The 26,609-nt window shown below is 33.1% G+C and overlaps 1 protein-coding gene across 1 annotated transcript; it reads right to left on the bottom strand.

Moving 5' to 3' along the window:
* Positions 1–863: 863 nt before the first annotated feature.
* Positions 864–3,253, bottom strand: LOC149202804 (CASP-like protein 1U1). The gene is made up of 3 exons (XM_089400050.1): positions 2,989–3,253; positions 1,181–1,301; positions 864–1,094 (listed from the first exon to the last, which is right to left on the bottom strand). The coding sequence occupies exons 1-3, from the start codon at positions 3,222–3,224 to the stop codon at positions 864–866; spliced, it is 588 nt and encodes a 195-aa protein (XP_089256176.1). The 5' UTR covers positions 3,225–3,253.
* Between the last annotated feature and the right edge of the window lie 23,356 nt (positions 3,254–26,609).

Here is a 26,609-nt window from a genome sequence, read left to right as displayed (position 1 = left end):
TCATAGGTGAATACCATGGCTTATAGAGTTATTTTAAAATAGACATGCTTCTAGACATAATTAATTTTTTTTACAATTAGTAATAATAATAATAATGATTATGAAGCTTCTAAAACATGGTATGAAATTATTCTTTTTATAATTAATCAAAAAGTACGAGACTAATCATTATAATTAAAAAATTAATGAATTATTTTTCTTATAATTTTTTATTAATTTGTAATTTTAAATATTCTTAAGCCTTATAATACACATTACACATTAGCATATAAACTTTGAATTATATTATATATAGAAAAATCTTTTATATATATATATATATATATATATATATATGCAGTATTTCTCAATTTAAAAACACTGCCATATAAAATATAATATATATTCTCAGTTTAAACATCGAACAACAACCATGAATCTCACCAAAGATTCTTCAGTCAATTCAGCATCGAACATCTAACCACGACCATGCAGCCCACCAAAGATTCTTCATCCAATTCAGCATCGAACATCATAATCCAAAATATTATTAAATTTATTGAACAGAGTAAAAATTGTGATCTTGGTTCGAAATTGAGCTCGACAGCCCACCGAAACTGAGCAGATATTCTATCAATGCAACGTAATTAGTAAGTCTAGCTATATGGCAGCAACCATTATCCAGTTTGCTATGAGGCAGTTAATGGGAATAGTTGGAACTTGGAATGTAGTTAATGGGAATAGTTGCATTCTAATCAACCATGGGAATAGTTGCATTCCGATCAACTATTCCATTAATTGCCGCTGCACAGCCTACCCTTAAAAACGTAGCAGGGGTCGCCATCAATTTACAAAACCAAGCCCTGTCATTCCTTTTGATACCGTCAACGAGCTCGGCTCGTACGTCTGTATAATCTGTAAACAGACATGACACTAAGCGCCATAAAGATGATGAGACTGACAAATGAAACAACTAGAGCACGAACTCCGTGGTGGCAGAAGCGATCATATATACCGCAGAGTTTTCCCCACTGAGTGTGAGAATTTCCCTTGTACCCAACGTAACCAATAGCGGCCGCTGCAGAGACCCCCGCCGATACCAGCGCCACCATCACCTGCACACAATTATGAAATTCTATTCGAGATTTGAACCACATTTATAACGCAGCTTTCATAGCAAAGAAAAGGAGAAATGCATTACCAAATCGGTGACAGAGAGAAGAAAGGCTGACAGTGTAGAGGAGGCAAATTTGCCGGTTACGGAGAAGATCAACGATATCAGTGTGTATCCACAGGCAACTGCATTCGCCACTACAAAGAACCTGCAAAATAACATATCATAAGGACGATCTCAACATATAATAACTTAGAAATTAAAATATTTAATAATAATATATGTAGTATAGTTGAAATGATTTTTTATTTTTATTTAGGATATTTAAAAAATGAAGTTATAAGTTTAAATTGTTTAATGTATAGAAAATGATTGTTTTAAATTTTTTATACATTAAATTTATGCATATATTAAAAATTATACTTTAAATAATAAAAATATATAATAATAAAAATTTACCATTCTCAAACTATATCTTTAAAGAAAATTCATTTCATATATTAATTAAGCTATTTTATATATTAATTAGACAAAACCTTAATATTTATTTAATAAATAAATTACTAAATCTATGTAAAAATATTATTTATATCATATTAAAATTTCTATAAATTATCATAAATATGTCTTTTTTATATAATTAAATAATTAAAAACAATTTATCATCATTAATATACTTATAGAATTTTATTTTATTTTATATTATTTATATATATATATATGTATTGGGTTAAGAATTTATTACAAAGCAGATATTGTTATTATAATAATAATAAAATTTATTTTAGCCTAGTTTAATTTAATTAAAATTAGAAAAAAATTATTTAATAATAATGATAAAAAAATATTTAATAATAATACACATTTATTAATTAGATTTTTTTTATATAGTATGATTCTGGACAGATATATTAACTGGATTTATTTGGGAGAGACTAATCTTGCAGAGTAGTTAATACAAAGTAATTAATATTCACATGTATTAATTAGATTTTTTTGATATAGCATGATTTTGGAGAGATATATTAACTAGATTTATTTGGGAGAGAAAATACAAAGTAATTAATATTCACAAGTATTAATTAGATTTCTTTGATATAGCATGATTTTGGAGAGATATATTAACTAGATTTATTTGGCAAGCATGATCTTGCATGGAAATAGTTTTCTTCCTATTTAGTGATAAAGAAGAGTTTGAAATAAGTGAAAGGTTAAATTGTTGACTATTAGAAATGAAATTTGCCTATATACATATACATGCTCCTTCATTAAAATATACCTCTTTTCAAATTAGGACTTATTATCCCTTCACATACTTATTTCTGTATACAAATACAAATGCTTCCACCCTTCCAAAAATGAAATATACCTCTCGCTAAGTTGTGACTTGTTATCCTTTGCATAGTATAAATATATTTACCAATTCTTTGAAAGAAGTTTTTCTTTTCAGCTTATGCAAGAGTGAATATTCAAAGATTGAAAAACTAATAATGCTATATTATATTTATACAATACATTTACCCATTGTTTGAAAGAAAATATAATATAATACATTTACCCATTGTTTGAAAGAAGATTTTCTTTTCAGCTTATGCAAGGGTGAATATTCCAAGATTAAAAAACTAATAATGCTATATTATCGATAGACAGCAAGTGAACAATTAATCATAGACATTATGACTTAGGGTCCCTCCAATATATACAATACATATGCCAATTCTTTCAAAAATTTCTTTTCAGCTTATGCATGGTGTGGATATTGAAAAATAAAAATACTAATAAGGCTAGACATCATTCACGCAGCATTCTTTTCACCGTGAAAAAATAATCATAGAAATAAGAACAATGCAAAATTTCAATTCTAAAGCTGATCTAATATCGTCCTACCCACATACACGAAGGCAGGCGAATATTGGTATTTGGCAGGCCATGGCCCAACGATGGGAAGTATCACCGTCTGCTTGTTCGTTCCCATTACGACTGCAGCAGAAAACGTGCAGCCTATTGCCAGTAGTCTCAAGATGAGATCCACTACAAAGAAACTGCTTTTAACTCCATTAACTCTCTCCGCATCTTCCCCGCCGGACTTATTCTCAGTCTCTAAGTAACCCACCTTCACTTGAGATGCCATTTTTTCTTCCCTGCAACCACAAAGTCTGAGTCCTCTTCTTACCAGGAGCTAAGCACCGATATGGGTATATACCGCACGAGTGCGTACGTGGACGATTTATAAGCTCACATAATTATTTATTAGTGAAAACCACAGAACATATATTTTTGGTTTTCTGGGATAAAAATCTGGTTGCTAAGATTGTTTATTCAAATGCAGATGGGTGTATTGTTCCTGAGCTTAGTTCTATTGCAGATTCCCTGGAAATATGGTCGAAAATTTGACTTATCCATCCAATTACCCAGGGAATTGGCAATCCAGATAAATATGCCCGTGTATTGCCCGCCAATTTCAATAGAAGACTCTGTACAATCAGTAATTGCACCTATAGAGACCGGTTGCATTTATTTATCATTTGTGAGGAGCGTTATTGGGATGGTGCAGTTACAGCTACTACGATTTGATGTATGTGGACGTTTTGCATCCAACAGACAGGAATAAAATAATTTCTTTTCACCTACTACCCAGATATTATATTACTCGATTATAGCTGGAAGGAAGTTCCATATGCACACGGCCCCGCTTGATCCGATTTGAAGTAATGTCTGAAGATTTTTTGCCCCAAGTTTCACATACAAACACAAGGCCATGCTTGATCTGATTTGAAGTAATGTCCAAAGATATTTTGCCCATATATCATGCATCCATTCTGATCTTCCAAAAAAAAAGGATAATCCGTTGGGATCTTCCAAAAACTTGATACCTCCTTTCAATCACTAAAGTTCGAAAGAAATTTATTGTATAAATAAATGGCTCTTTGGCTCTTATTGGGAGGGGTTTGGCTCTTAGTGGGAGCGGTTAAGTTTGAGCAATATTTATTTGTTTTTATTTCATTTTAAATTAATGAATTAATTTAATTTTAAAATTGATAATATTTTATAGTTAAATAAAATAAAAACATATATAAAAATCAAAAAATCATTTATTTGTATAAATAATTTTTTCTTAAAATATTTTATTGTTAAATAAGGAAAAAAAAAATAAATATCCATTAAAATTGACTCTTCTATGAGAACCACCCCTCTATAAGAACCTAAGAGCCATCTATTTGCAAAAAATTAAGGGTTTTGATTACATTTGATTAAAGTTATTTTTCAGGAAATATGAAAGACTTTACTTTAAAAAAATCAAGTGGGCTTTGTTTTTTTATATGAAAAATTAAGGTTTTAATCACATTGGATTAAAGGCATCTTTCGAGAAATATGAATGATTTTGATGATTGCTTTTGATTTTTTATGAATCAATTTTAATGAGAATCATTGATATGTATTTAATTTTTTATTAATTTTGATAAGGTATAGGTGAGTAGATTATAATTTTAGAATGTGTAGAATTGGAAAGGGATTATTTCTTAGAGACGCTCCAGTTATGTTATTTTGTTTTTCTGATTTTTTTGGTATGGTTTAACTTTAGGTTGCTTTAAACTTTAGGTTTTTGCAAATTTATTTTAAATAAATTTTAGGATATAAAAAACCTTTTGGTTGTTTGACTATGGTAATAAATAGAATGTCTATTAGAAACTTTTTTTTTTTAAGAAAATGCTTAAGATTATAGCTCATCGATAAGTGAAATTGGTTTTTCTATTTAATATTTGATAATATTTATCTTTCTATTTGTGTAAATTATACATTTCTTTTTGCTAGTCATGAGATCATTGGCATTCGTAACCTGTGCCTTGAGTAACCTCAACCCAAGAGCATCTAAGAGGTCAAAATCACTACGTGATCACACCCAACTTAGGGCACATCAATCCTTAGCATGGCTAGATTTTTGCCCATGAAATTTTAAAACTGTGACCTTCATATCATGGAGTTTCTTAACAAAACACCTTGTCACCCACTCTTATGTGACCTTCCTATCATAGAGTTTCTTAACAAAACACTTGTCACTCAGTGTTCTACCCACTATGGATACAAATTTTACATTTTTTTTGTTAAATACTATTTCATAATAATTTTATTTTCCTTTAACAATATTATTTAATCTTTACTTTTTTTATCTTTATCATAGAATATCAAAATCATTTTTTCATGATTTCCCAAATTGTAAACCAAAAAAATGGTAAAAATTAACCTCTAGTACATCCATAAATTAACAAGATACATATCAAAATTCATATAAAAAAATTTACTAAATAAAACTTATGCCATAATAATAATAAATAAAATAAAATAAAAAACCATAAATTAATTGCAACCATAAAAAAAACTAAACAATATCAATGATATATATATATATATATATATATATATATATATATATATATATATATATATATATATATATATATATATATAGTTAATTAACATGTAAAAATAAATATCAATTATACTTTTTGATTAAAAAACTATTAAAAGATATCAAATTATAATCGTGTAAAAAAAACTCTTAGTAATTTCCCTTTTTCTTTCAACTAATAAACATAATTACTCTTGAAATTAAACCCTCCCCTCCAGTGATCAAATTTGAAGGGTTGTTGTTAATTTTATTTGGAAGGACATATACTCATCTAACCCTTCAAAGATGAAAGGTTATAAAAAAAAATCATTTCTATTGACAAGTGTATATTAAATAAGCCCTTCATAAAAAAATTCCAAAATAAAATAGTGTTATTCTAAATATTTCAAATCTTAAAAATTTAAAGGGTAGCTACATTAAAACACTATAAAATTTCAAGAGCACTTTTTAATGAAACCAGCTCAAGAAAAGATAGAAAAGATAGATCAACGCCTTAGAATTCAGCCTCTTCGAGGGGGAAACCTCCTTTACATTACATAAATGAACAATTATTGGATGATACAAATGACAAAACCTCCTTTCTATATATAGGAGTCTAAGGAGTCACAATATAATCCAGCCGACCTAACAATAATAATATAAAGCCACAAAAATAACAATAGAGGGATTCTATGGGGCACAGAAATAACAATATGGGGGTAATAGGGGCACAACAATATAAATAAGGGGTATAACTACAATAGTAATGGGGTAATCACTAGTATTATAGGGACCCAACATGCCCCTCTCCTTCAAAAAAGTGTTGTCCTCAACGCTTGAGTAGTTCTAGATACTTCTGCATAGAATTCTCATCCTCCCATGTAGAATCTTCAGCGGATAAGTTCTTCCACTTGATAAGATACTCTGAAATTGATCGATTTCGTAGTTGTCGAGTTCTTGTTTCTGTGACTGCTTCCAGTTCCAATATAATTTTTCCTTCCTCGTCAAGTTCTGGAAATATTGTTTGAATTGGGAGCTTTTCGCATATAACCTTCTTTAAACATGAAACATGGAAAACTGGGTGCAATCGAGAAGCTGCAGGAAGCTCCAATTTGTATGCCATAGTACCAATCTTTTGCAACACCTTGTAGAGACCATAATACTTTGGTGATAATTTATTATCCTTCTTAGCTTGCTTTAGGGACATTTGCTTATATGGTTGTAGCCGTAGGAATACCCAATCACCTACATCAAAACTTCTTTCACTGCGATGTTGATCTGCCTATTGCTTCATTCTATTTTGTGCCAACACGAGGTTATCCTTTAAGAGTTGGAGGACTTGTTGTTGATGTTCGTTGTGATGTTCCACTGCCTGAACCTTAGAATTTTCTCTTAAATATGATGTGATGGATGGTGGTTGATACCCATAAAGTGCCATAAATGGGGTCATTTTTGTTGTTGTATGGAAGGAAGTGTTATACCACCATTCAGCCATAGGCAACCATTTGACCCATTGTGTCTGTTTATCAGATACAAAGCAACGAAGATATCCTTCCAAACATTTGTTTACTATCTCAGTTTTCCCATTAGATTGAGGATGATAAGATGCGCTATGAGCTAACTGCGTACCAAGACAAGAAAATAATTCTGTCCAAAAATTTCCAGTGAAAATGGGATCTCTGTCACTTACAATAATCTTTGGGTTTCCATGTAGCTTTTGAATTGTTTCCATAAATGCAGTAGAAACTGTACTGGCTTTAAATGGATGTGATAATGCACAAAAGTGTGCATACTTGGTAAGTCTGTCAACTACCACCATGATGACACTCTTTCCCTTAGACTTGGGTAAACCTGTGATAAAATCCATTGAAACCTCCTCCCAACGTTGGCTTGGAATGGATAAAGGTTGTAATAGACCCGGTGTCTTAATTGTTTCAACTTTATTTTGTTGGCAAATCAAACATTCTGCCAAAAAATTTTGAATATCTGATTTAAGGCCATCCCAAAAAAATTCCTTCTTAACCCTGTGGTAGGTTTTTAAAAATCCTGAGTGCCCTCCTAAGGGAGAAGTGTGCAATTCCATAAGAATCTTTTGTTTTAGCTGGGAATTCTTACATAGGTATAAGCGATCTTTGTACCATAACGAATCATTTTTCCAGCTAAATGTATCAGAAGTACTGGAATCTTGTTGTAGCTTTCGAATAAGTGCCCACACTTCTTTGTCATTCTTCCATTCCTCCCTTGCTTCGTTTATCCAATCTGGTTGGATAATAGAAATGGCACACAACAATGCTTCCACATCCTCATCCTTTCCTGAGAGTGCATCTGCCACCACATTTTGCTTCCCTTTTTTGTAGATGATTTCAAAGTCATAACCCAACATCTTTGTGACCCACTTTTGTTGCTCTTCAGAGGATAATCTTGTTCTAAAAAGTATATAAGGCTATCATGATCCCTTTTTACCTTGAAGTGTCTTCCCATTAGGTAGGGTCGCCATTTCTTAAGTGCATGGAGTATTGCCAACATTTCCTTCTCATAAATAGCTTTGCTTAAAAACTTTCCCTTGATTGGACGACTTTCAAAAGCAATGGGTCTTTCATCTTGCATTAGAACAACACCAATTCCATTTCCTGAAGCATCAAATTCCACAATAAAGGTTTTTGTGAAGTCCGGTGTAGCTAAGACCGATGCTTGGCACATTGCCTCTTTAAGATGTTCAAAGGCCTTTGTTGCTTCCGGAGTCCATGAAAATGAATCTTTCTTCAATAATGTTGTTAGAGGTGCTACTATTCTCCCATAATTCTTAACAAACTTGCGATAATACCCTGTCAACCCAAGAAATCCTCGCAGATGCTTTATGGATGTGGGGATTTTCCATTCCTTAATGGCTTTAATTTTGCTAGGGTCTACCTTAACTCCTTCATGAGATACAATATGACCCAAATATTCCACCTCCTGGACTCCAAAGAAACATTTGGATCTTTTTGCATATAATTGTTTCTCCTCCAATAGTTGTAGCACCCTGTCAACATGTTCAACATGATCCTTCCAAGACTTGCTGTAGATTAGTATATCATCAAAAAATACTAACACAAATTTTCTAAGGAATGGTTTGAAAATTGAATTCATCAAACCTTGAAATGTTGAAGGTGCATTGGTAAGGCCAAAAGGCATGACCAAAAATTCATAATGACCCTCATGAGTTCTAAATGCCGTTTTCAGAATGTCTTCAATCTTCATTCTGATTTGATGATATCCCGAACGAAGATCCAACTTGGTGAAGTAAATTGATCCATGCAATTCATCCAGTAATTCATCAATGACAGGAATGGGGAACTTATTTTTAATAGTGAGCTTGTTGAGCTCCCTATAATCTGGACACATGCACCATGATCCATCCTTCTTGTGCACCAATACTACTGGAGTTGAGAAAGAACTTTGACTCGGTTGAATTATACCAGCCTCTAGCATTTCTGCAACCATACGTTCAATTTCACTTTTTTGGACATAGGGATATCTGTACGGCCTGATGTTTGGAGGAACACTTCCTGGAATCAGATGAATAGCATGATCATGATCACGCATAGGTGGGAGACCTTTGAGAGTCTCAAATACCTTGGAATGATTGTCCAGGACTTTTTGGAGATCTGGAGAAATAGATGATTCCAATGTGGAAACATCTAGCGAACATAATTGTGCAATTACACCCCTTTGCTCCATTTTTAGAAGCTTTGTCATGCCATTAGAGCTAATTATCTTTCCTGGTTTCCCTGCAATACCCCTTAATTCAACTTCCTTTCCTTTCGTAGAAAATTTGATGAAAAGTTCTTGAAAATTAAAAGCTATTGTACCCAAGGATTGTAGCCATTGGACTCCTAGTACAACATCAGCACCTTCCATTGGAATGGAAAGCATTGGGCTAGTCAATACATATTCTCCCATGGATAGCTTGATATTATGGCACTTTCCAGAGCAATTTATTGTTCCTCCATTTGCAATCATCACTTGACACTCTGGTGCTGGATATAGGAAGCAATTCAATTCTTTTGCTACCCTACAATGAATAAAATTGTGGGTGCTTCCTGAATCAATCAACACTATTACCTTTTTCTTCTTGATTTGTCCTTCTATCTTGATGGTTTGAGGAGTGGTAATTCCCGCCAATGCATTACAAGATATGGTCGGATTTATTTGTTCTTCATCTAGGCTTTGTTCCTGGAGTATATCCTCTTCTTTTGACCTTTCTTGCTCCTTTTCTTCTTCCTCTTCACAATCTATGTAGAATAATTTCTTCTCAGCAAACTTATGACCTTTTGTGTATTTGATATCACAATTGTAACAAAGCCCTTTTGCTCTTTTTTCTTCCAATTGTTGTGGTGTCAACCTTGTAGGTTGTGGAAGACTAGGGGCAACAACACTTCCGTCTTTATAGTTGTGAGTGGTATGCTTCCTAGTTGCCATAATTTTGCTTTCCATTTTTCTTGCTAACCTGAATGCCTTCTCTAATGAATCATGTTCCCAAAGGCGAACATCATGTTGGATATTATCCTTTAAAGACCCTATAACACATCAATCCTATGCTCCTCTGGAATATCTTTTACCCTTATGTTCAATTTTTGGAACTCCTCAATGTGCTCCATTATTGAACCCTTTTGTTTGAGACTTATCAATTGGCTAAAAAAAAGTGTTGCTTTTTGTATCCTCATAATGTGCTATCAATTCTTCCGTAAAAATTGCCCAAGTGATAAATTGTTTATGAGAACAAAGCCATTGATACCATACAAACTGATTTGGTTCCAAATATATAGTTTCCATACGTACCTTTTGTGCGTTTTACACATTATTGAGATCGAAGAATTGCTCCATATGTAATATCCATGTGGCGGGATCCTTGCCATCAAACTTCCTCATATCGATTTTTGGAGAATGGTGATTCTTCAATCCAACATTAGCGTCTATGGAATCAAGATTAACATTTCTTTTGTTCTCATCATGAGTTTCCTTTACTACCTTTTCACCATTAGTAAGTATTTTTTGTAGAAAATTTGTCAAATCTGTCTTCAAATCTGCCATGCCTGTCTTCAAATTTGTGTTCAAATCTATCTTCGAATTGTCCATCTTAGCTTCCATGCCATTCATCTTAGCTTCCACGCCATTTATCTTAGCTTCTGTTAACTTTTGTGAGCATGACATTTGTTGCACTTATTCTTGTAATTTTGATATATCATGTAGCATTTCTTCCTCTTCTTCATGAGTCATGCTAGAGCTTTCAGGTTCCTTACTAGGTGTTTGCATTTTCTTTCCTCGGTGCATCAGTTACCGATAATAATTCTCTACCATGCCCTTTGAATTCCTTCCAAATAAATTTTCAAACCAAGCTTAAGCAAAAATTTAAAAAAATCTACACACCTTTTTTCACTTTGTAGGAGCTTGATATTGCCTCTGATGTATCTCTGTACTTTCCAATCATCTAGTCCTGAAATTGTGACCTGTAGTAGCTCTCTGTGTCCTCTTTCCAATGCTACCAGTCTGATCCAAATTGGATTCTCCAAGAAAGAGTTATGTACAATCTCCTAAGATGACCTGATTATAGACCTTTCCAGAAGAGCGAACTTGTATGAAGTGCCATGTGTACAATTTTTGATCTTTGGTTCTAAAAAAGATATACAAGAAACTACAGTCCGTCCTATTTCTGTACCTTCTTACGAAATTTCAATCTGATTCCCAGAGAGAAGGTTATGACGATTTTCCCCGGGTCACCTGTTTTGAATGTAATTCAGGAGTCTGCAAAAAGACCAACTTCCTCAGATCATATCTCTGCAAATATCGCGCGAAAAGCTATGAAATTCGGATCCAAGGTTCAATGCGATTTCTTCTCAAATGGGTTTTCTTTGCGACTTCTGAAACATGACAGAAAAAAAAGTTATAGCGAAAATGCCACGATGACCTGTTTGGAGCAGCAAAACCCTAGAATCCAAAGCTCTGATACCAAATGTTATGAAACCAGCTCAAGAAAAGATAGAAAAGATAGATCAATGCCTTAGAATTCAGCCTCTTTGAGGGGGAAACCTCCTTTACATTACATAAATGAACAATTGTTGGATGATAAAAATGACAAAACCTCCTTTCTATATATAGGAGTCTAAGGAGTCACAATATAATCCAACCGACCTAACAATAATAATATAAAGCCACAAAAATAACAATAGAGGGATTCTATGGGGCACAGAAATAACAATATGGGGGTAATAGGGGCACAACAATATAAATAAGGGGTATAATTACAATAGTAATGGGGTAATCACTAGTATTATAGGGACCCAACACACTTAGTAAATAAGAAAACATTAATAGTGATTTAATATATACCCTCTATATATTGTTGGCGATTTTTAAGGTAAAATAATTTTATATTGTAAAATTTGAGTGATTCATTTCTATAAAAAATAGAAATTGGCTAATATTTTTCTTGGAAACATCATGGAAAATTAGCCCACTATCAGATATTAGCCCCTAAAATTTTCCATGAAAAAAGGTAAGCATATGTTTATTCTATTCATTCCATGATCTTCAAAAGTATGTAGACTTACATCAATGAAAATATAAATCTATTTTCCCAATGGAAATTGTTCTCTATTTTTCATTTGTTTCCATACATCATAAATAGCATTCCAATTTACCTCATTTAAATCATGAGGTGAGCTAAGAGATATAAACATTAACATATATAGCGTCTCCAATGAAAGTATTGATTTATCATCATTTTTTAATCATATTTAATTTCCAGAAGTCTCTTTCACAAACTGTTGTGATTGTTAGGATAATGTGAATAACTTGTCATAATTGCATCAAATATGGAAAGTCTTCAAACCATTAAGGTTCATATCTACATAGGTCCCATGCTCCATACATATATTTTCTAGTGTATGATTTATAAACAATACAAATAAATTCATCCATTTCACCCAAACATCTAGCAGTATCAACAATAAATGATTCCCCAATGTTAGTTTCTTCACATAAACCTTTCAACGATATTTTTGTTTGACAATTTATGTCATTCACTTATTCATAATATATTTGAGGATTGAAAAACTTAACAGCATTAAATATATGTAAATCTATGAATCTCCTATCTAAAGATTAAATCATCTTTACAACAAAATATTTTCCAAAAATAATACAATCAAATAATGTCCCAGATATTTTCATCTTTGGAAAATGTTTGAACCTCAATGGATGTAAATGTATCATACTTGTGTTTTTATGAAAATTCAAGGGTTTCTCCTTGTGCTTTAACTAAAAAAAGAGATATGTGCACTACACCTACACCAAAAATGCTTCGCAAAAATCGTTTATGAACCATACTAATAGAAACTTCTAAAGTAGTGATAATACATATAATATCAACATGATCATCTTGGAACATTGATTCAACTTATTTAATTCAATGAGTACATCTACAAGTATATGGATGCAAAATTTCATTTGAAATATTGTTTCCAACTCATACATTTGTTTCTCACCTAACTCCCAATCCTTTAACAAAGGATGCATGAATTTATCAAGTCTTTCCATGACCTTTCCTCTAGAGAGCCACCTAAATTTGAAGAATTTGTAAGACCTCTAAATTAGTGATTTGAAATTATTACATTAGCTCCTTCAATTCTCCATGTCTTATAGTTGATTTCCCAAGCTATGAATAAACTTTGTTTTCAAATTTGTCAATATATTGCAACTCTGGAAAATGAGATGAAGCCTCATTGGTTGTTAATGCTTCCCTATGATCTATGCAATGGATATCTAATAAATAAGGAACATCTTGAAAAATCTTAGAACATAATTATTCATGAATACTCCTCATGGAAGATACACCATCCGAACCAAAACCAACAAACTTCACTAAAGATATACCCATTTTTGCTAAAAGAGATCTCACTACATCATGCATACATTGAGTTGTTCCATCCTTTATTTGAAGAAAACATATAAAATTTGTTACACATTGACCTCTTATTCCATTTGTCAAATATGTGGAATAAATGATCAAATGGTGTTCCATAATTCAATCAGTGCTTTCATCAACTAAAATTCAGTAAAACGGGATATCTAAAATCTCCTCTTTTAGTTTGTTCCAATACACCTCTTTAGCAACTTGAAGAAACTATTTTCCTGATATTGTACTTGTTTATGAAAAATATTCATCTGTTAGAAGCATGTGTGGAGTTCATTTATACCTATTCAAGTGAAATATTGACTTATACATTTCTAAAGATAAATCATTTATAACAACAAAATCCATGTTTAGTAATATGAATATTACTTCATTTGCTTTCTCCCTTTAAAAGTTGTAAACAAAATTTATGAGCTTTTGATTTTGCATGGCCACTTAGACCATTGACTTGAAGAGTGGTGCTTCCCACTTTTGAAAATGAAGTACCTCTTTTAAATTTAACACATTAAGAACGTTTTATCATTTCATTACCATTACAATCTTTTACAACATAAGCCCATGGAAATCTTGTATTCCATTTACATTTGAATATTCTTTTGTGTTTCTTTTATGGGTGTTCTTTTTCAACAAGATCTACACTATTTGATTCATCATCTTCATGTAGATGAGCATCAACTTCATTTTGAATATTACATGGTTGATTATAATGTTGTGCGAGACCAAATGCATCAACAATTGAAAGTTTCTTTGTATCCTTCTTAGGACAACCAATATGAGACATGTTTCAAGATCTACAACAAGTCAATAAAAACAATAGAATAAGTAAATACATAAATTAAGAATCTCTTAGCAAGATTGAGGCGAACAAAATTCCACCTTAGCAAGATGCCATAGGATTTGACTATAGATTTCTTGATAGGTTATCCATTGCTTTGTTGAATTATTCTTTGTAACATTAAAGGAAACTTGTGCTTTATGAGAGAGAAGAAATGCTTCATGAAAAATGGCACTTGGACAAGAAATCCATATTGATTTAAGAAACAAATGAAAACAAGAAAGAGTTCAAATGAGAGTGGTATATTTTTGGAGTCCAATACCCTTGGTATAAGACAGATATTATTTTCATAGTTGGTAGATTCATTTAATTATGATGATAAAAATTTCCACCATTAATAATGTTAAATCAGAACATAGCTTGAACACCCATGCCTAGGGTGGAAGGATGGGAAGCAATTGCATTTAGGGTATTTGGCCACAACGTTAATTTCATGGGGTGTGGATTCTATGGTGTGCAAGATACATTGTGTGACCACAAAGGATGCCATTACTTCAAGTAGTGTTACATTAAAAAATCCATAGAATGAAAAACCAAATATAAATGAAGATATGAGGAGGATAACGAAGAATACCTTACAATAGCATCGAACGATAACTTTCCTTCTGTGGATGATGGGTTGCAATTCAAATGAAAAAGGAAAATATGGATTCATGGAAAGAGCTCTCAAGGATAATAAGGGATGAGTGAGAGCATACATGGAGTTTTTGAATGGGTATTAAATGTGCTATGTCGCTCTGTGTCATGTGTAATAGCCACATCATTGTTGCATGTCTCACCATTGCAGGTTACATCATGTCAGTGTAAGTTGGGGGCCTCCCCAAATCATGATATAACTATTAACGCGTATAAGGTCATCCATAATCCAACCGGTCTGCTCAAACTATCACTATTCAAAGTGATTTATGTGTTAGCAAAGACTCTAAACTCTAGTAAACTTAAAAAAATATTGACAAGTTATTAAAAATATTTTCTTTCTTTTGAAATATATAAATTTAATCTAATCTTCATGATTGACGAGTGATTTTGATATTTTAATTTTCTTTTTTTAAGGTTAAATTTTGTTTAGCCTTTCTGAAAAGTGCCAAGAGGCCAAAGAAGGACTGAAAAGGGTTCAATTTTGAATGTTGCTCCCCTCATTAGTTGTCCCTCACTTCTACCTCACTCATGGCCATATCTACCTCACTCATGGCCATAGACAGAGTGCCCCTCTTAACATGCATTAATCTTTCGAGAAATATTTCCACACCCTCGCTGTGCTCCTTCACGAACACGTGCCGAGAAAAGAAATATTCTCTCCATTTCAGGACCTTAATGAACTTGTTATCAGAATTTCCTGAGGGCCTCTCACTTTTGATCAAATTCAGTAATTTTGGGCACCATCATGGACTAGTGTATGCTCCATTATTCTCACCGCGTTGCAACATTCCATTAGCGTAGCCCAATTCCTCGTAGAAGATTATGCCCTTGCGCTATCATTGTTGGTTGCAACCTTCCATTAGCGTAACGCAATTCATCATATAAAATTCAAAATTTTGGCTTCAGGCTGTCATTGTTGGTCACAGTTCCGAGTTCTCTGTGCAGGCATTTGCTTGCTCAAGGATTATTACTCGTTTGAGAATTTCTCAGAGTGACTTAAAAGCCCTGCGCGTTATCATCCTAGTAAAACCTTTCCCACATTTTCGAATGAAATATTTTTTTTAAAATGAAAATTTGAAAATTATAAATTTTAGTATTCCAAAATGAGTGATATAATTTTTTTTGTTTTAATAATACTACCACAATAATATTAATAAATATGATTGATATATGTTATTAGTGTTAATTTAATATATGTTTTATTATTAACTTAATATTATAAATCATAATATTAGACTTTAATATCAAATATTAATATATTAATTATGTATCAAGAAAATATTGTATTAATAAATATTAATATATTAGTATATATTAATTAATATTAAACTTAAGGGAATAATATTAATCTTTATGAATAATAAACCCAAGGGATTGATATTATAAACCCAAGGGAATAAGACACCCAAGGGATTAATACTAAAACACCTAGGAATTATGAACATAATAGAATAATATTAAACCCGAGGGATTAATATTATAAATCCAAGGTATATAAACCCTCTAAATAAATATTATAAACCCTAAAATAAACATGGTTGACCATGATTGACCATGGTTGATTGTCATATTGAGACAATCCTTATAAAAATACAACATTGGACCATGGTTGACCATGCTTTACAATGATTGATTTTCATTTCAAGATAGTCTTCATCCCAATGCAACATTGGACCATGGTTGATTTTCATATTGAGACAGTCTTTGCCACAATGAGACATTGGATCATGGTTGACCAAGATTGATTTTATAACACATGCTTGACCATGATTAACCATGGGTGACCATGGTTGACCATGAAAGATATTATAAACCCAAGGGATTAATACTAAAAACCCAAGGGATTATAAACCCAAGAAAATAATATTAAACCCTAGGGAATAATATAAACCTAAAGTATATAAACCTTAAGATAAATATTATAAACTCTTGAATAAACATGGTTAACCATTGTTGACCATGGTTTATTTTCATAATGAGACAACCTTTATCACAATGAGACATTGGACCATGCTTGTCCATGATTGACGATGGTTGAACATGATTGATTTTATAAACCATGGTTGACAATGATTGTCCATGGTTGATAATGATTGATATTATAAACTGAATGGAACAATAAACCCAATCGATTAATACTAAAACCTCAAGGGATTATAAACCCAAGGGAATAGTATAAACCCCTATGAATATGAACCCTTAGATTAATAAACCCAAGGGATTGGTATTATAAACCCAATGGAATAATATTAAACCATAGGAGTATCAACCCATTAATTAATAAGCCAAAGGGATTGATATTATAAACCAAAAGGAATAATAAACCCAAGGGATTAATACTAAAACCCCAATGGATTATGAACCCAAGGGAATAATATTAAACCCAAGCGACTAATATTATAAACCTAAGGTATATAAACCGTAAGATAAATATAAAAAATGCTAAAATACGCATGGTTGACCATGATTTATTTTCATATTAAGGAAATCCTTGTCAATATGCGATGTTGGAACATGGTTGACCATGCTTAACCATGGTTTATTTTCATATGAAGGCAATTTTTGTCACAATGTGATGTTTGACCATGGTTGGCCATATATGACCATGTTTGATTTTATAAAACATAGTTGATCATGATTGACCATGATTAACAGATTGAGACAATCTTTGTCATAATGCGACATTGGACCATGGTTGAGACAATGATTGATTTTCATATAAAGATAATCTTTGTCACAATGTGACATTATACCATTATTGACCACCATTGATTTTATAAAACATGGTTGACAATGGTTGAATAATATTAAACTCAAGGGACTAATATTATAAACACTAAAATAAACATGGATGACCATGGTTGATTTTCATATTGAAACAATCATTGTCACAATGTGACATTAGACCATGGTTGAACATTACTGATTTTCAAGTCAAGAGAATACCTGTCACAATGCGACATTGGACCATGGTCGACTATGGTTGATTTTCATGTTGACACAATCCTTGTCACAATGTGATGTTGGACCATGGTTGACCATGATTGAATTTATAAAACATGTTTGACCATGATTGACCATAATTGATATTATAAACCCAAGGGTATAATAAGCCCTAAGTATTATAAACCTAAGGGAATATCATTAAACCATGGGAATATTAACCCTTAGATTAATAAACCCAAGGGACTAATAAACCCAAACGATTAATACTAAAACCTTGAGGGATTATGAACCCAATGGAATATTATTAAACCGAATGGAATAATATTAAACCCAATGAAATAATATTATAAACCCAAGGTATATAAACCCTGATATAAATATTATAAACACTAAAATAAATATGGTTGACCATGGTTGATTTTCATAATGAGACAATCCTTGTCACAAAGCGATGTTGGACCATGGTTGACCATGGTTCATTTTCATATTGAGACAATATTTGCCACAATGTGACATTCGACCATGGTTGACCATGTTTGGTTTTATAAAACTTGGTTGACCATGATTGACCACGCTGACCATGGTTGACCATGATTTTTCATGGTTAACCATGACTGATATTATAAACCAAAGGGATTAATATTAAAAACCCAAGGGATTATGAATCCAATGGAATAATATATATTTTTTTTGTAAACAAGGTAGTACTTTCTACATTAGCTTTTTCAAAATTTACATCCCCAACACATCAATTGAATAGCCACCTGCCCGAGGGAAACCAGGTGGCCATCGATCAACATTGTATCCATTCCAAAACTTAAATAAGTTCATCATCATCATTTGTATCTCCCTATTTCCTCTCTCTGGTCTTTCTGTCATAAACATTAAAAAAACTACAGGAAAAAACTAAAGATAAAATAAACTACTCCTCATCTGAGGAGGCTATCTGAAAAGTTTCCTGCTCTTCTGGATTCATCATCTTCTTTCCTTTGTTCTGGGGCTTTACCTCTAGACCTTGGAGTTCTCGTCCCTGCTGAAACAACTTCCACTTTAGCTCGGACAGAGTTTGCTTTATTCGGCCCAAAGCAAGGTTGTTTCTATATGTTTGAATCTGGATGGTTGCCAAGTCCTTCATTATTTCCCCTCTGACCTAATCCGGTTCTTTGTTTTGCTCCTGCAGATTCTCCACTTCTCCTCCCATGTGCTCCTGATGGAGAGTCATAGCGCGAGCGACAATGTGTTTCATGATCCAGTATTGTTGCAAAGTCCTGGTATAAAGAGATTGTCTACCATTTGTAGTGCCTGGGTCTTGAATCAATTCTTCCCACTCATGCAGGGGAAGGTTTCTGCCTTGAAGGTTTTGTCTCAGGTCACGTTCCCAGCTCCAAATCTGTTCCCAGATTTCCTGCGAATTTTCTTTCATGTAGGCTTCCACTAACTTTTTGATCTGTTCTTCTGTTGTTTTTCTTCCTTTATTCTGGTCCGTGCTGCTTGTTCCAGCTTCCTGTTTGATGTTTCTTTTACTTCGCCTGGGTGCCATGTTTTTGCTGTCCAGCTTCCTGATGATCTGATCTTTCCAATGGATTTGCAGAGTTGCAAACCCCTCTCTATGTATTAGACCTATCACAGTATAAACACAATGGTCAGTTTTAACCGTTGGGACAAAGTAATTTGAGGGGATAGCGCTACCACCCCTCTTCATAGGTCTTGTCGAGATATGGCTGATACTTGAAAACAGATCCAAAGCCTCTCTAGAGCTTTCCATTCCTGAATTTTCTTCTTTGAGGGAGACGCTAGGATAGCTGGCATATTTTTTTTGGGCCGCGTGGATCATATTGCGTTCCAGGCCCCTCCCATCTCTCCTAGGTTTTCTTATCCCCCTTCCCAGGTTGGGTTTCTCTGGTTCAGGGTCCCCCTCCCTCTTTTTCCCCAATTCTCTGGTTCCTATGGGATGCATCTGCTTCCACTCTCTGGTGTTCCAGGTTTGCTTTATAACAAGCATTATCTCAGGGTTTAGCCTTCCACAAGCTTCCCATCTATTGCAGGGGTCAAGGAATGATGGGTCCGTCTTTTCCTGTGAGCCCTTTTCCTTACTGTTATGATCTCCCTTCCCACCCATGGAATCTCGGGTTTCTTCCCTAAGCCAGACTACCTTTACTCTGTGACTGATTTTGGAGTGATGCAAATTATTCCTATCTAACTGCATGTCTACTTTTTGCTTCATGCAAGAGCGTTTTTCCAAGTGAGGGGGAGGAATTTTCACATACCCGTCAGTCTGGAATTATTGTTCTATCTTCTACAATTGTCTTTAGTTTTCGACTCGTTCTCTTTCGCCACCTTCCTTCTTCCGCGTCCACATGCACCATGCATGGAAATCCTCATACCTTGTTCTTTTAACATTCCTTTGTCTTAACCTTACCTCCAGCTGTCTCCTTTTCCGACGATCCGTGGCACGCTTTCCAACCCACTTTCCTTGGGATGCTGCCCAAATGTCTTGTCCTCTGTGCTTCATTAATGTTTATATTCTCCCGACTGCTCTTGTTGTCCATGTGCTGACTCCGCATTGCCACTTGGCTCTCCTCTGCTGTCCCTTCTCGGTCCTGCTGTCATGTTCTCCCTGTGCCCACCTCCTTCCATTTTTACCCCCACGCTTCTTGGGTCGGTCCTTTCTCTTTCCTCTTCCGTCATCCAGGTCCTCTCTGTCCTTTCTTCTGTCCTGTGCTTTTTCATGGACGATCTGAGTTGATCTACCTGTGCTTGCCCTCGTCTTTCTGCCCTCCTATCGACATCATTCGAATTCACTTTCTTTCACTGGTCTATCTCAATTGCTTGTTTCATCTGATTCATTTCCTCATTTCGGTTGAGCTCTGCTTCTCCTGCGTCTAATTGGTGCTCTTTGTTTTGGCATCCCCAGTTCTCAAGGAGATCCACTAGGGCATTTCATTCCCTTTTTACATGGGACAAGATGGTATATGCCAGCCATTGAAGTTGCTTTTCAACTTCTGTAATTACCCACGCCGTCCGCCAACTTTTTCTTAATTTTTCCGCAGTTACTCCTTGCTATAGTTGTTTTATGGTGTCTATGACTAGCTTAGAGTCTCCTTCTATCTGCAATCTTTGGTACCCTTCTCATATCGCTATCTCAAGTCCCCTATTTAGTGCGTGATATTCTGCTTCATTGTCAGTAGCAATGCCGCAGTCTATTGCATATACCCTTACAATCCTTCCTTCTTCGTCTTTGAATATCCCTCCTATACCCGCCTCCCCTGGGTTGCCTTTGGCTGCTCCGTCAAAGTTTAGTTTTATGAATCCTTGGGGGGGGGGGGAGGTTCTGTAGCTTTATTCCGCTCTTACCTGTTCTGCGTCTTGTATCTTCCTTGTATTGCTTGTATTTTTTATTTTAATTTCCAATCGATTCATGACGCTTGATTCCTGACCTTTTGTCTTCCAGTCTTCCTCTGTCCAATTTCCCAGAATTATTGTTTCCCTTATATTCCTCATTATTTGGTTCCATATTTCCCCTGTGTCCCTTTTCTCTGTTCTAAATATTGCCCTGTTTCGGGCTTTCCATAGGTTCCACAGGAAAAAACCAATTGACAGGTTCCAAGCATGGTTAAGGATTACATTACGGTACAGTTTGTTGCTCCATAGTTCAATTGTGGTTTTAATACTTTCTAGCTGTCTTTCTATAATCCCAAAGATTTGTTGGTGTTTTTGCCACAGGATGTTGCTAACATTATAGGAGTTGGCGACATGCTCCATGGTTTCCTCTTGCCGTTGGCAAAGCACACAGTGAGAAGGCCCATACGTCCCTTTCCTTCGCAGTTGATCCCAAGTCAGAGCTCTCCCATGTAGCAATGTCCAGGTAAAAAATGCCACTTTTGGCCAGGTTTTTAGTTGCCAGATTCTTTTCCATTTCTTTGTGTCTGCATTTCCAGCTTCTCCTGTTTTCAGTTGGTCAATGGAATAATATTAAACCCAAGGGATTAATATTATAAACCCAAGGTATATAAACTGTAAGATAAATATTATAAACCCTAAAATAAACATGATTGACCATGGTTGATTTTCATATTGAGACAATCCTTGTCACAATACAACATTGGACCATGGTTAACCATGATTGATTTTCATATTGAGGCAATCTTCATCACAATGTGACGTTGGACTATGGTTTATTTTCATATTGAGATAATCTTTGTCAAAATGTGATGTTTGACCATGGTTGACTATGATTTAATAAAACATGGTTGACAAAGCATGACCATGATTGATATTATAAGCCCCATGGATTAATACTGAAACCCAAGGGATTATAAACCCAATAGAACAATATTAAACCCAAGAGAATAATATAAACACAAGGTATATAAACCCTAAGATAAATGTTATAAACCCTTAGATAATCATGGTTGACCATCATTGATTTTCATAATGAGACAATTTTTGTCACAATACGACATTGGACAACAGTTGACCATGATTGATTCTATAAAACATAGTTGACCATGGTTAACTATGATTATCTATAATTGATTATTAATTAATAATAATAATAATAATAATAATAATAATGTTTTACTCCAACCCTAAGTTTCACAATAAACTTTATTATATAAACTAATGGTTATGTTTTTTTAAATAACATAATTTTGAAAAAATTAAATACAACTTTCCTTGAATATTTTTTAATTAATAATTTTTTATTTTTTTTTTCAAAATAAAATGTTTGGTTCTTTTACGAATAAACCACTTGAGGAAAAAAAATTATCATATCTTTTAGAAATATACTCATAAAATTATTGTTTAAAATTTTACCTTATTTAATTAATGATTCGATCAACCAATTTTAATATCAAAATCCCTATAAAACATTCTTAGCCATTTAAATTATTCTTTTTAGAGTTAGTAAAAATACAATAATAACATACATATATAAATATATTATATAAACATATATATTAAATTCAAATTGAAATTCATTTAAATAAAATAAAATAATAATTTAAATAAAATGATAAATTATGCTTTCAACGAGAAACACAATATATGACGTCGAAGGAGCATCTAGTATTGTTTCTAGATAACAAGAAAAAGAAAATGTGTTACACGGTGACAAATGTGAAAATCCCTTGAAATGTATAGCCGTTACAAAACGCAAATCACTTTCATCGTCTCATTGACTATAATATTTAGGTGGGCTACATAATTTTTACAAACACATGCTTTGAGCAATAATATGAGGTACGCTTTGAAAGAGCCTCTAATATTGTTACAAATTAACAAGCAAAACAAAATGTCCAACACCGTGACAAATATGAATATCCCTACTTATAATATTATAAAAATGAAAAACACATTTCCTAAAAATTTCCTACTTCCATTCATGAGTTATAATATATAAAAATGAACAACTCATTTTTAAATGGTTTTTTATATAAATCATATTTAATTTATTACTATTAAAATTTAAATATTAAAAATTAATTTTAATAAATATAATCTTCTGTTTTATTATATAAATATGTGCATGAAAATAATGTCACTATTAACACATAAATATTTGTATGAAGATAACCTAAAATTTGATAATTACAAAAGGTTAGAAATGAACATTTCAGTTTTACCAAATTGAAATGGCATTTTCAAAATAAGATCCACGTTGGAAGATTGGTCTTTTTTTATTAAAAATTATTAAAAATTGAAAATCTTAAGGGATAGAAGTTGTGTCGGTGTAATTATAAATAAATATTTGTTTTATTATAAGTATATATTTTATTTTTAAATATAGAAATGTAAAATAGAGCCATAATTAGAATCTATATATATATATATATATATATATATATATATATATATATATATATTTTAAAATTGAATGGTTACCAATAAAGCTGTTTGGGTTTGACTTGGTTCATAATTCTAATTTTCTAATTTTTTCAAAATTATTTGATATGTCTTGTAAGAATAAGAAAATAACTCCATGAAGAGTTGAAATTAAATAGAAGTATTTAAAAAATTCCTTAACCCAAACGACGCTTTAAAAATAGACCAAATTGACTCCTTGGAAAGTTGAAATTAAATAGAAGAAAATTGCAACATCCACTAACACCATGCTGTACCGTATTTTCAAACAATAGCCATTACAAATTTGTTGTATTTTCAAACTATGACCATTAAACGTGTATGGCATGCTACTGTATTTTCAAACAGTAACTATTACAAATTTGCTTTACGTTTAAAGGTTTAAAGAGTTGCCATTACATCCACTATTACAAATTTGCATTATATTTAAGGATTGCCATTACATCTGGAGGAGTGCCTTATGCTTAGGGAATGCCATTAAATATATATAGAAAAGTTTGATGTATTGCAGATGCATTTTACAATTTCCCATGTAAAGCCTTGATATATAGGTCTCATACCATTCACTTGGCTAGACATTATGTATGTCACAAACTATTATGGAGTAATTGGAATTTAATTATTATGAAGTAGTTGGAGTTAAATGGGCTAGTTGGTTATATGTGAGTAGATTAAAATTTTAGAATGTGTGGAACTGGAAAGGGATTATTTCTTAGAGACACTTGAGTTATGTTATTTTGTTTCACTGAATTTTTTTTGGGCATTGTTAAACTTTAGGTTGCTTTGTTTTACTAAATTCTCTTGGGTATGGCTAAATTTTGAACTTTGGGTTTCTGCAAATTTATTTTAAATAAATTTTAAGAAATAAAAAATTCTTTGGTTGTTTATTTATGGTAGTAAATAAAATGTTTATTAGAAAATTTTAATTTTTTTTAAGAAAATGCTTAAGATTGTAGCTCATTGATAAGTGAAATTGGTTTTTCTATTTAATATTTGATAATATTTATCTTTCTATTTGTGCAAATTATACACTTTTTTTTGCTAGTCATGAGATCATTGGCACCTCAACCCAAGAGTATCTAAGTGGTCAAAATCACTTGGGGATCGCACCCAACTTAGGGCACATCAATCCTTAGCATGGCTATATTTTTGCCTACGAAATTTTAAAATTGTGACTTCATATCCTCAGAGGCATTGCCTTGGTATGGTGGGAAGGCAGGACACAAGCTGACATGAAGAAACATGGTAATATTCTTTCTGTTTGGAGTGAATTTGCTTTTGCAATCAAAAAGCAATTCTATCCACTAGCTTACATGCAGCAAGCCATGATGAGCTGGCAAACTCCTCGCTAATTGAAAGGGCAAAGTATACAAGGTTACACCCAAGAATTTAGGAAAAGAGCTTTGATTCTAGGAATTTCAATAGACTCACCTGAGACTCTGTTGAAGTACATTGGTGGTCTACACAGCTACATGAGGCACACTATCCTCATGTTTAATCCCACTAGTATAGATGAGGTATCTGTTCAAGCTACACATCTAGAAGCCAGAGGAAAGAATGGGAACCCAGAAGTTGGAGGATCATCCAAGCCCATTGCAAGCAAGAATAAGGAGAAAAGAAAACATAAATGGAAAGAAAGGAAGGCCAACACTGCACAGAAAAGAAAGTCGTCATGCACTCACTGTAAGAAGGATGGGCATGATGATGAGCACTGTTGGATTCTGCATCCGGAGCTGAGACCTAAGAAGTCTGAGGGCAAGAAGAAGAAGACCGCTACAACTATTCAGAAAGATTTGGGGTCGGACTCAGGAGATGAAACAACCATTGCAGCCATAGGTATAAAAGGTAAAAATTCTGAACCATCTACTAGAAATTCTGCACAATCTATTAATGATGAAGAAAATGAAAGAAAAAGGCATGAGCTTTTCCATATTCGAGTTATTTCCAAACATCAAAAGATTGATACTTTGTTTGATAGTGGCTCACAAGTAAATCTAATTTCTAAAGAAATTGTAAAGAACTTGGGATTACTGACTACACCTCATAAGAAACGATACCCATTAGGTTGGTTAAGTGATAAAGCACAACTACAAGTGACTAGACAATTTAAACTTAAGTTTTCTTTTGGGTCAGCATTTGTAGATGAGGCTGAGTTAGATATAGTTCCTCTGGATATATGTGGAATTGTTTTAGGAAGTCCCTACTTGTATGATAGAAAAGCTATTTTCTATAGAGCTGAGAACAAGTATCTAGTTGTTAAAGATGGAATCGAATACTCTGTAAGGGCTCATAAGCTCAAGAATAATTACACTCTCATAAACTCAGGGCAAATGAAACGAATTGTAAATTCATGCAAACAATTTTTACTGATAGTTGTAAAGGAAAAGAAACCTGATAAAATCAATGTATTTGAGGGCTATGATGCTAAACAACAAGCTGATTTAGAAAAAGTTGTTTCAGAATATGATATCTTGTTTCAAGAACCTAAAGGTCTGCTCCCCAAAAAGGAAATAGTGCATGATATTAATTTGCAACAAGATGCTCCATTGCCTAACATCAGAATGTACAGGTTGTCTGCTTTAGAGAATGCAGAAATCAAGAAGCAGGTGCAGGTGTTGCTCGAGAAGGGATTCATCAGACCTAGCACATCACCATGTGGGTCTCCAATCGTTTTGGTGAAGAAGAAATATGGCTCGTGGAGAATGTGCATTGATTACCAAGCACTGAATAAGATAACAATAAAAAATCGTTACCCCCTTCCTCGCATAGATGACCTATTAGATCAATTGAAATAAGCTGTTTATTTTTCCAAGTTAGACTTGCATAGTGGATATCATCAGGTCAGAGTTGCAAAACAAGATGCATGGAAGACTGCTTTCAAAACAAAGCA

Source organism: Pinus tabuliformis, chromosome 2_1 (assembly GCF_031772625.1).
Source record: "Pinus tabuliformis cultivar Carrire ecotype Pingquan chromosome 2_1, CPIR1, whole genome shotgun sequence".
Classification (NCBI taxonomy): Eukaryota; Viridiplantae; Streptophyta; class Pinopsida; order Pinales; family Pinaceae; genus Pinus; species Pinus tabuliformis.
This window is presented reverse-complemented; position numbering and strand designations above follow the sequence as displayed.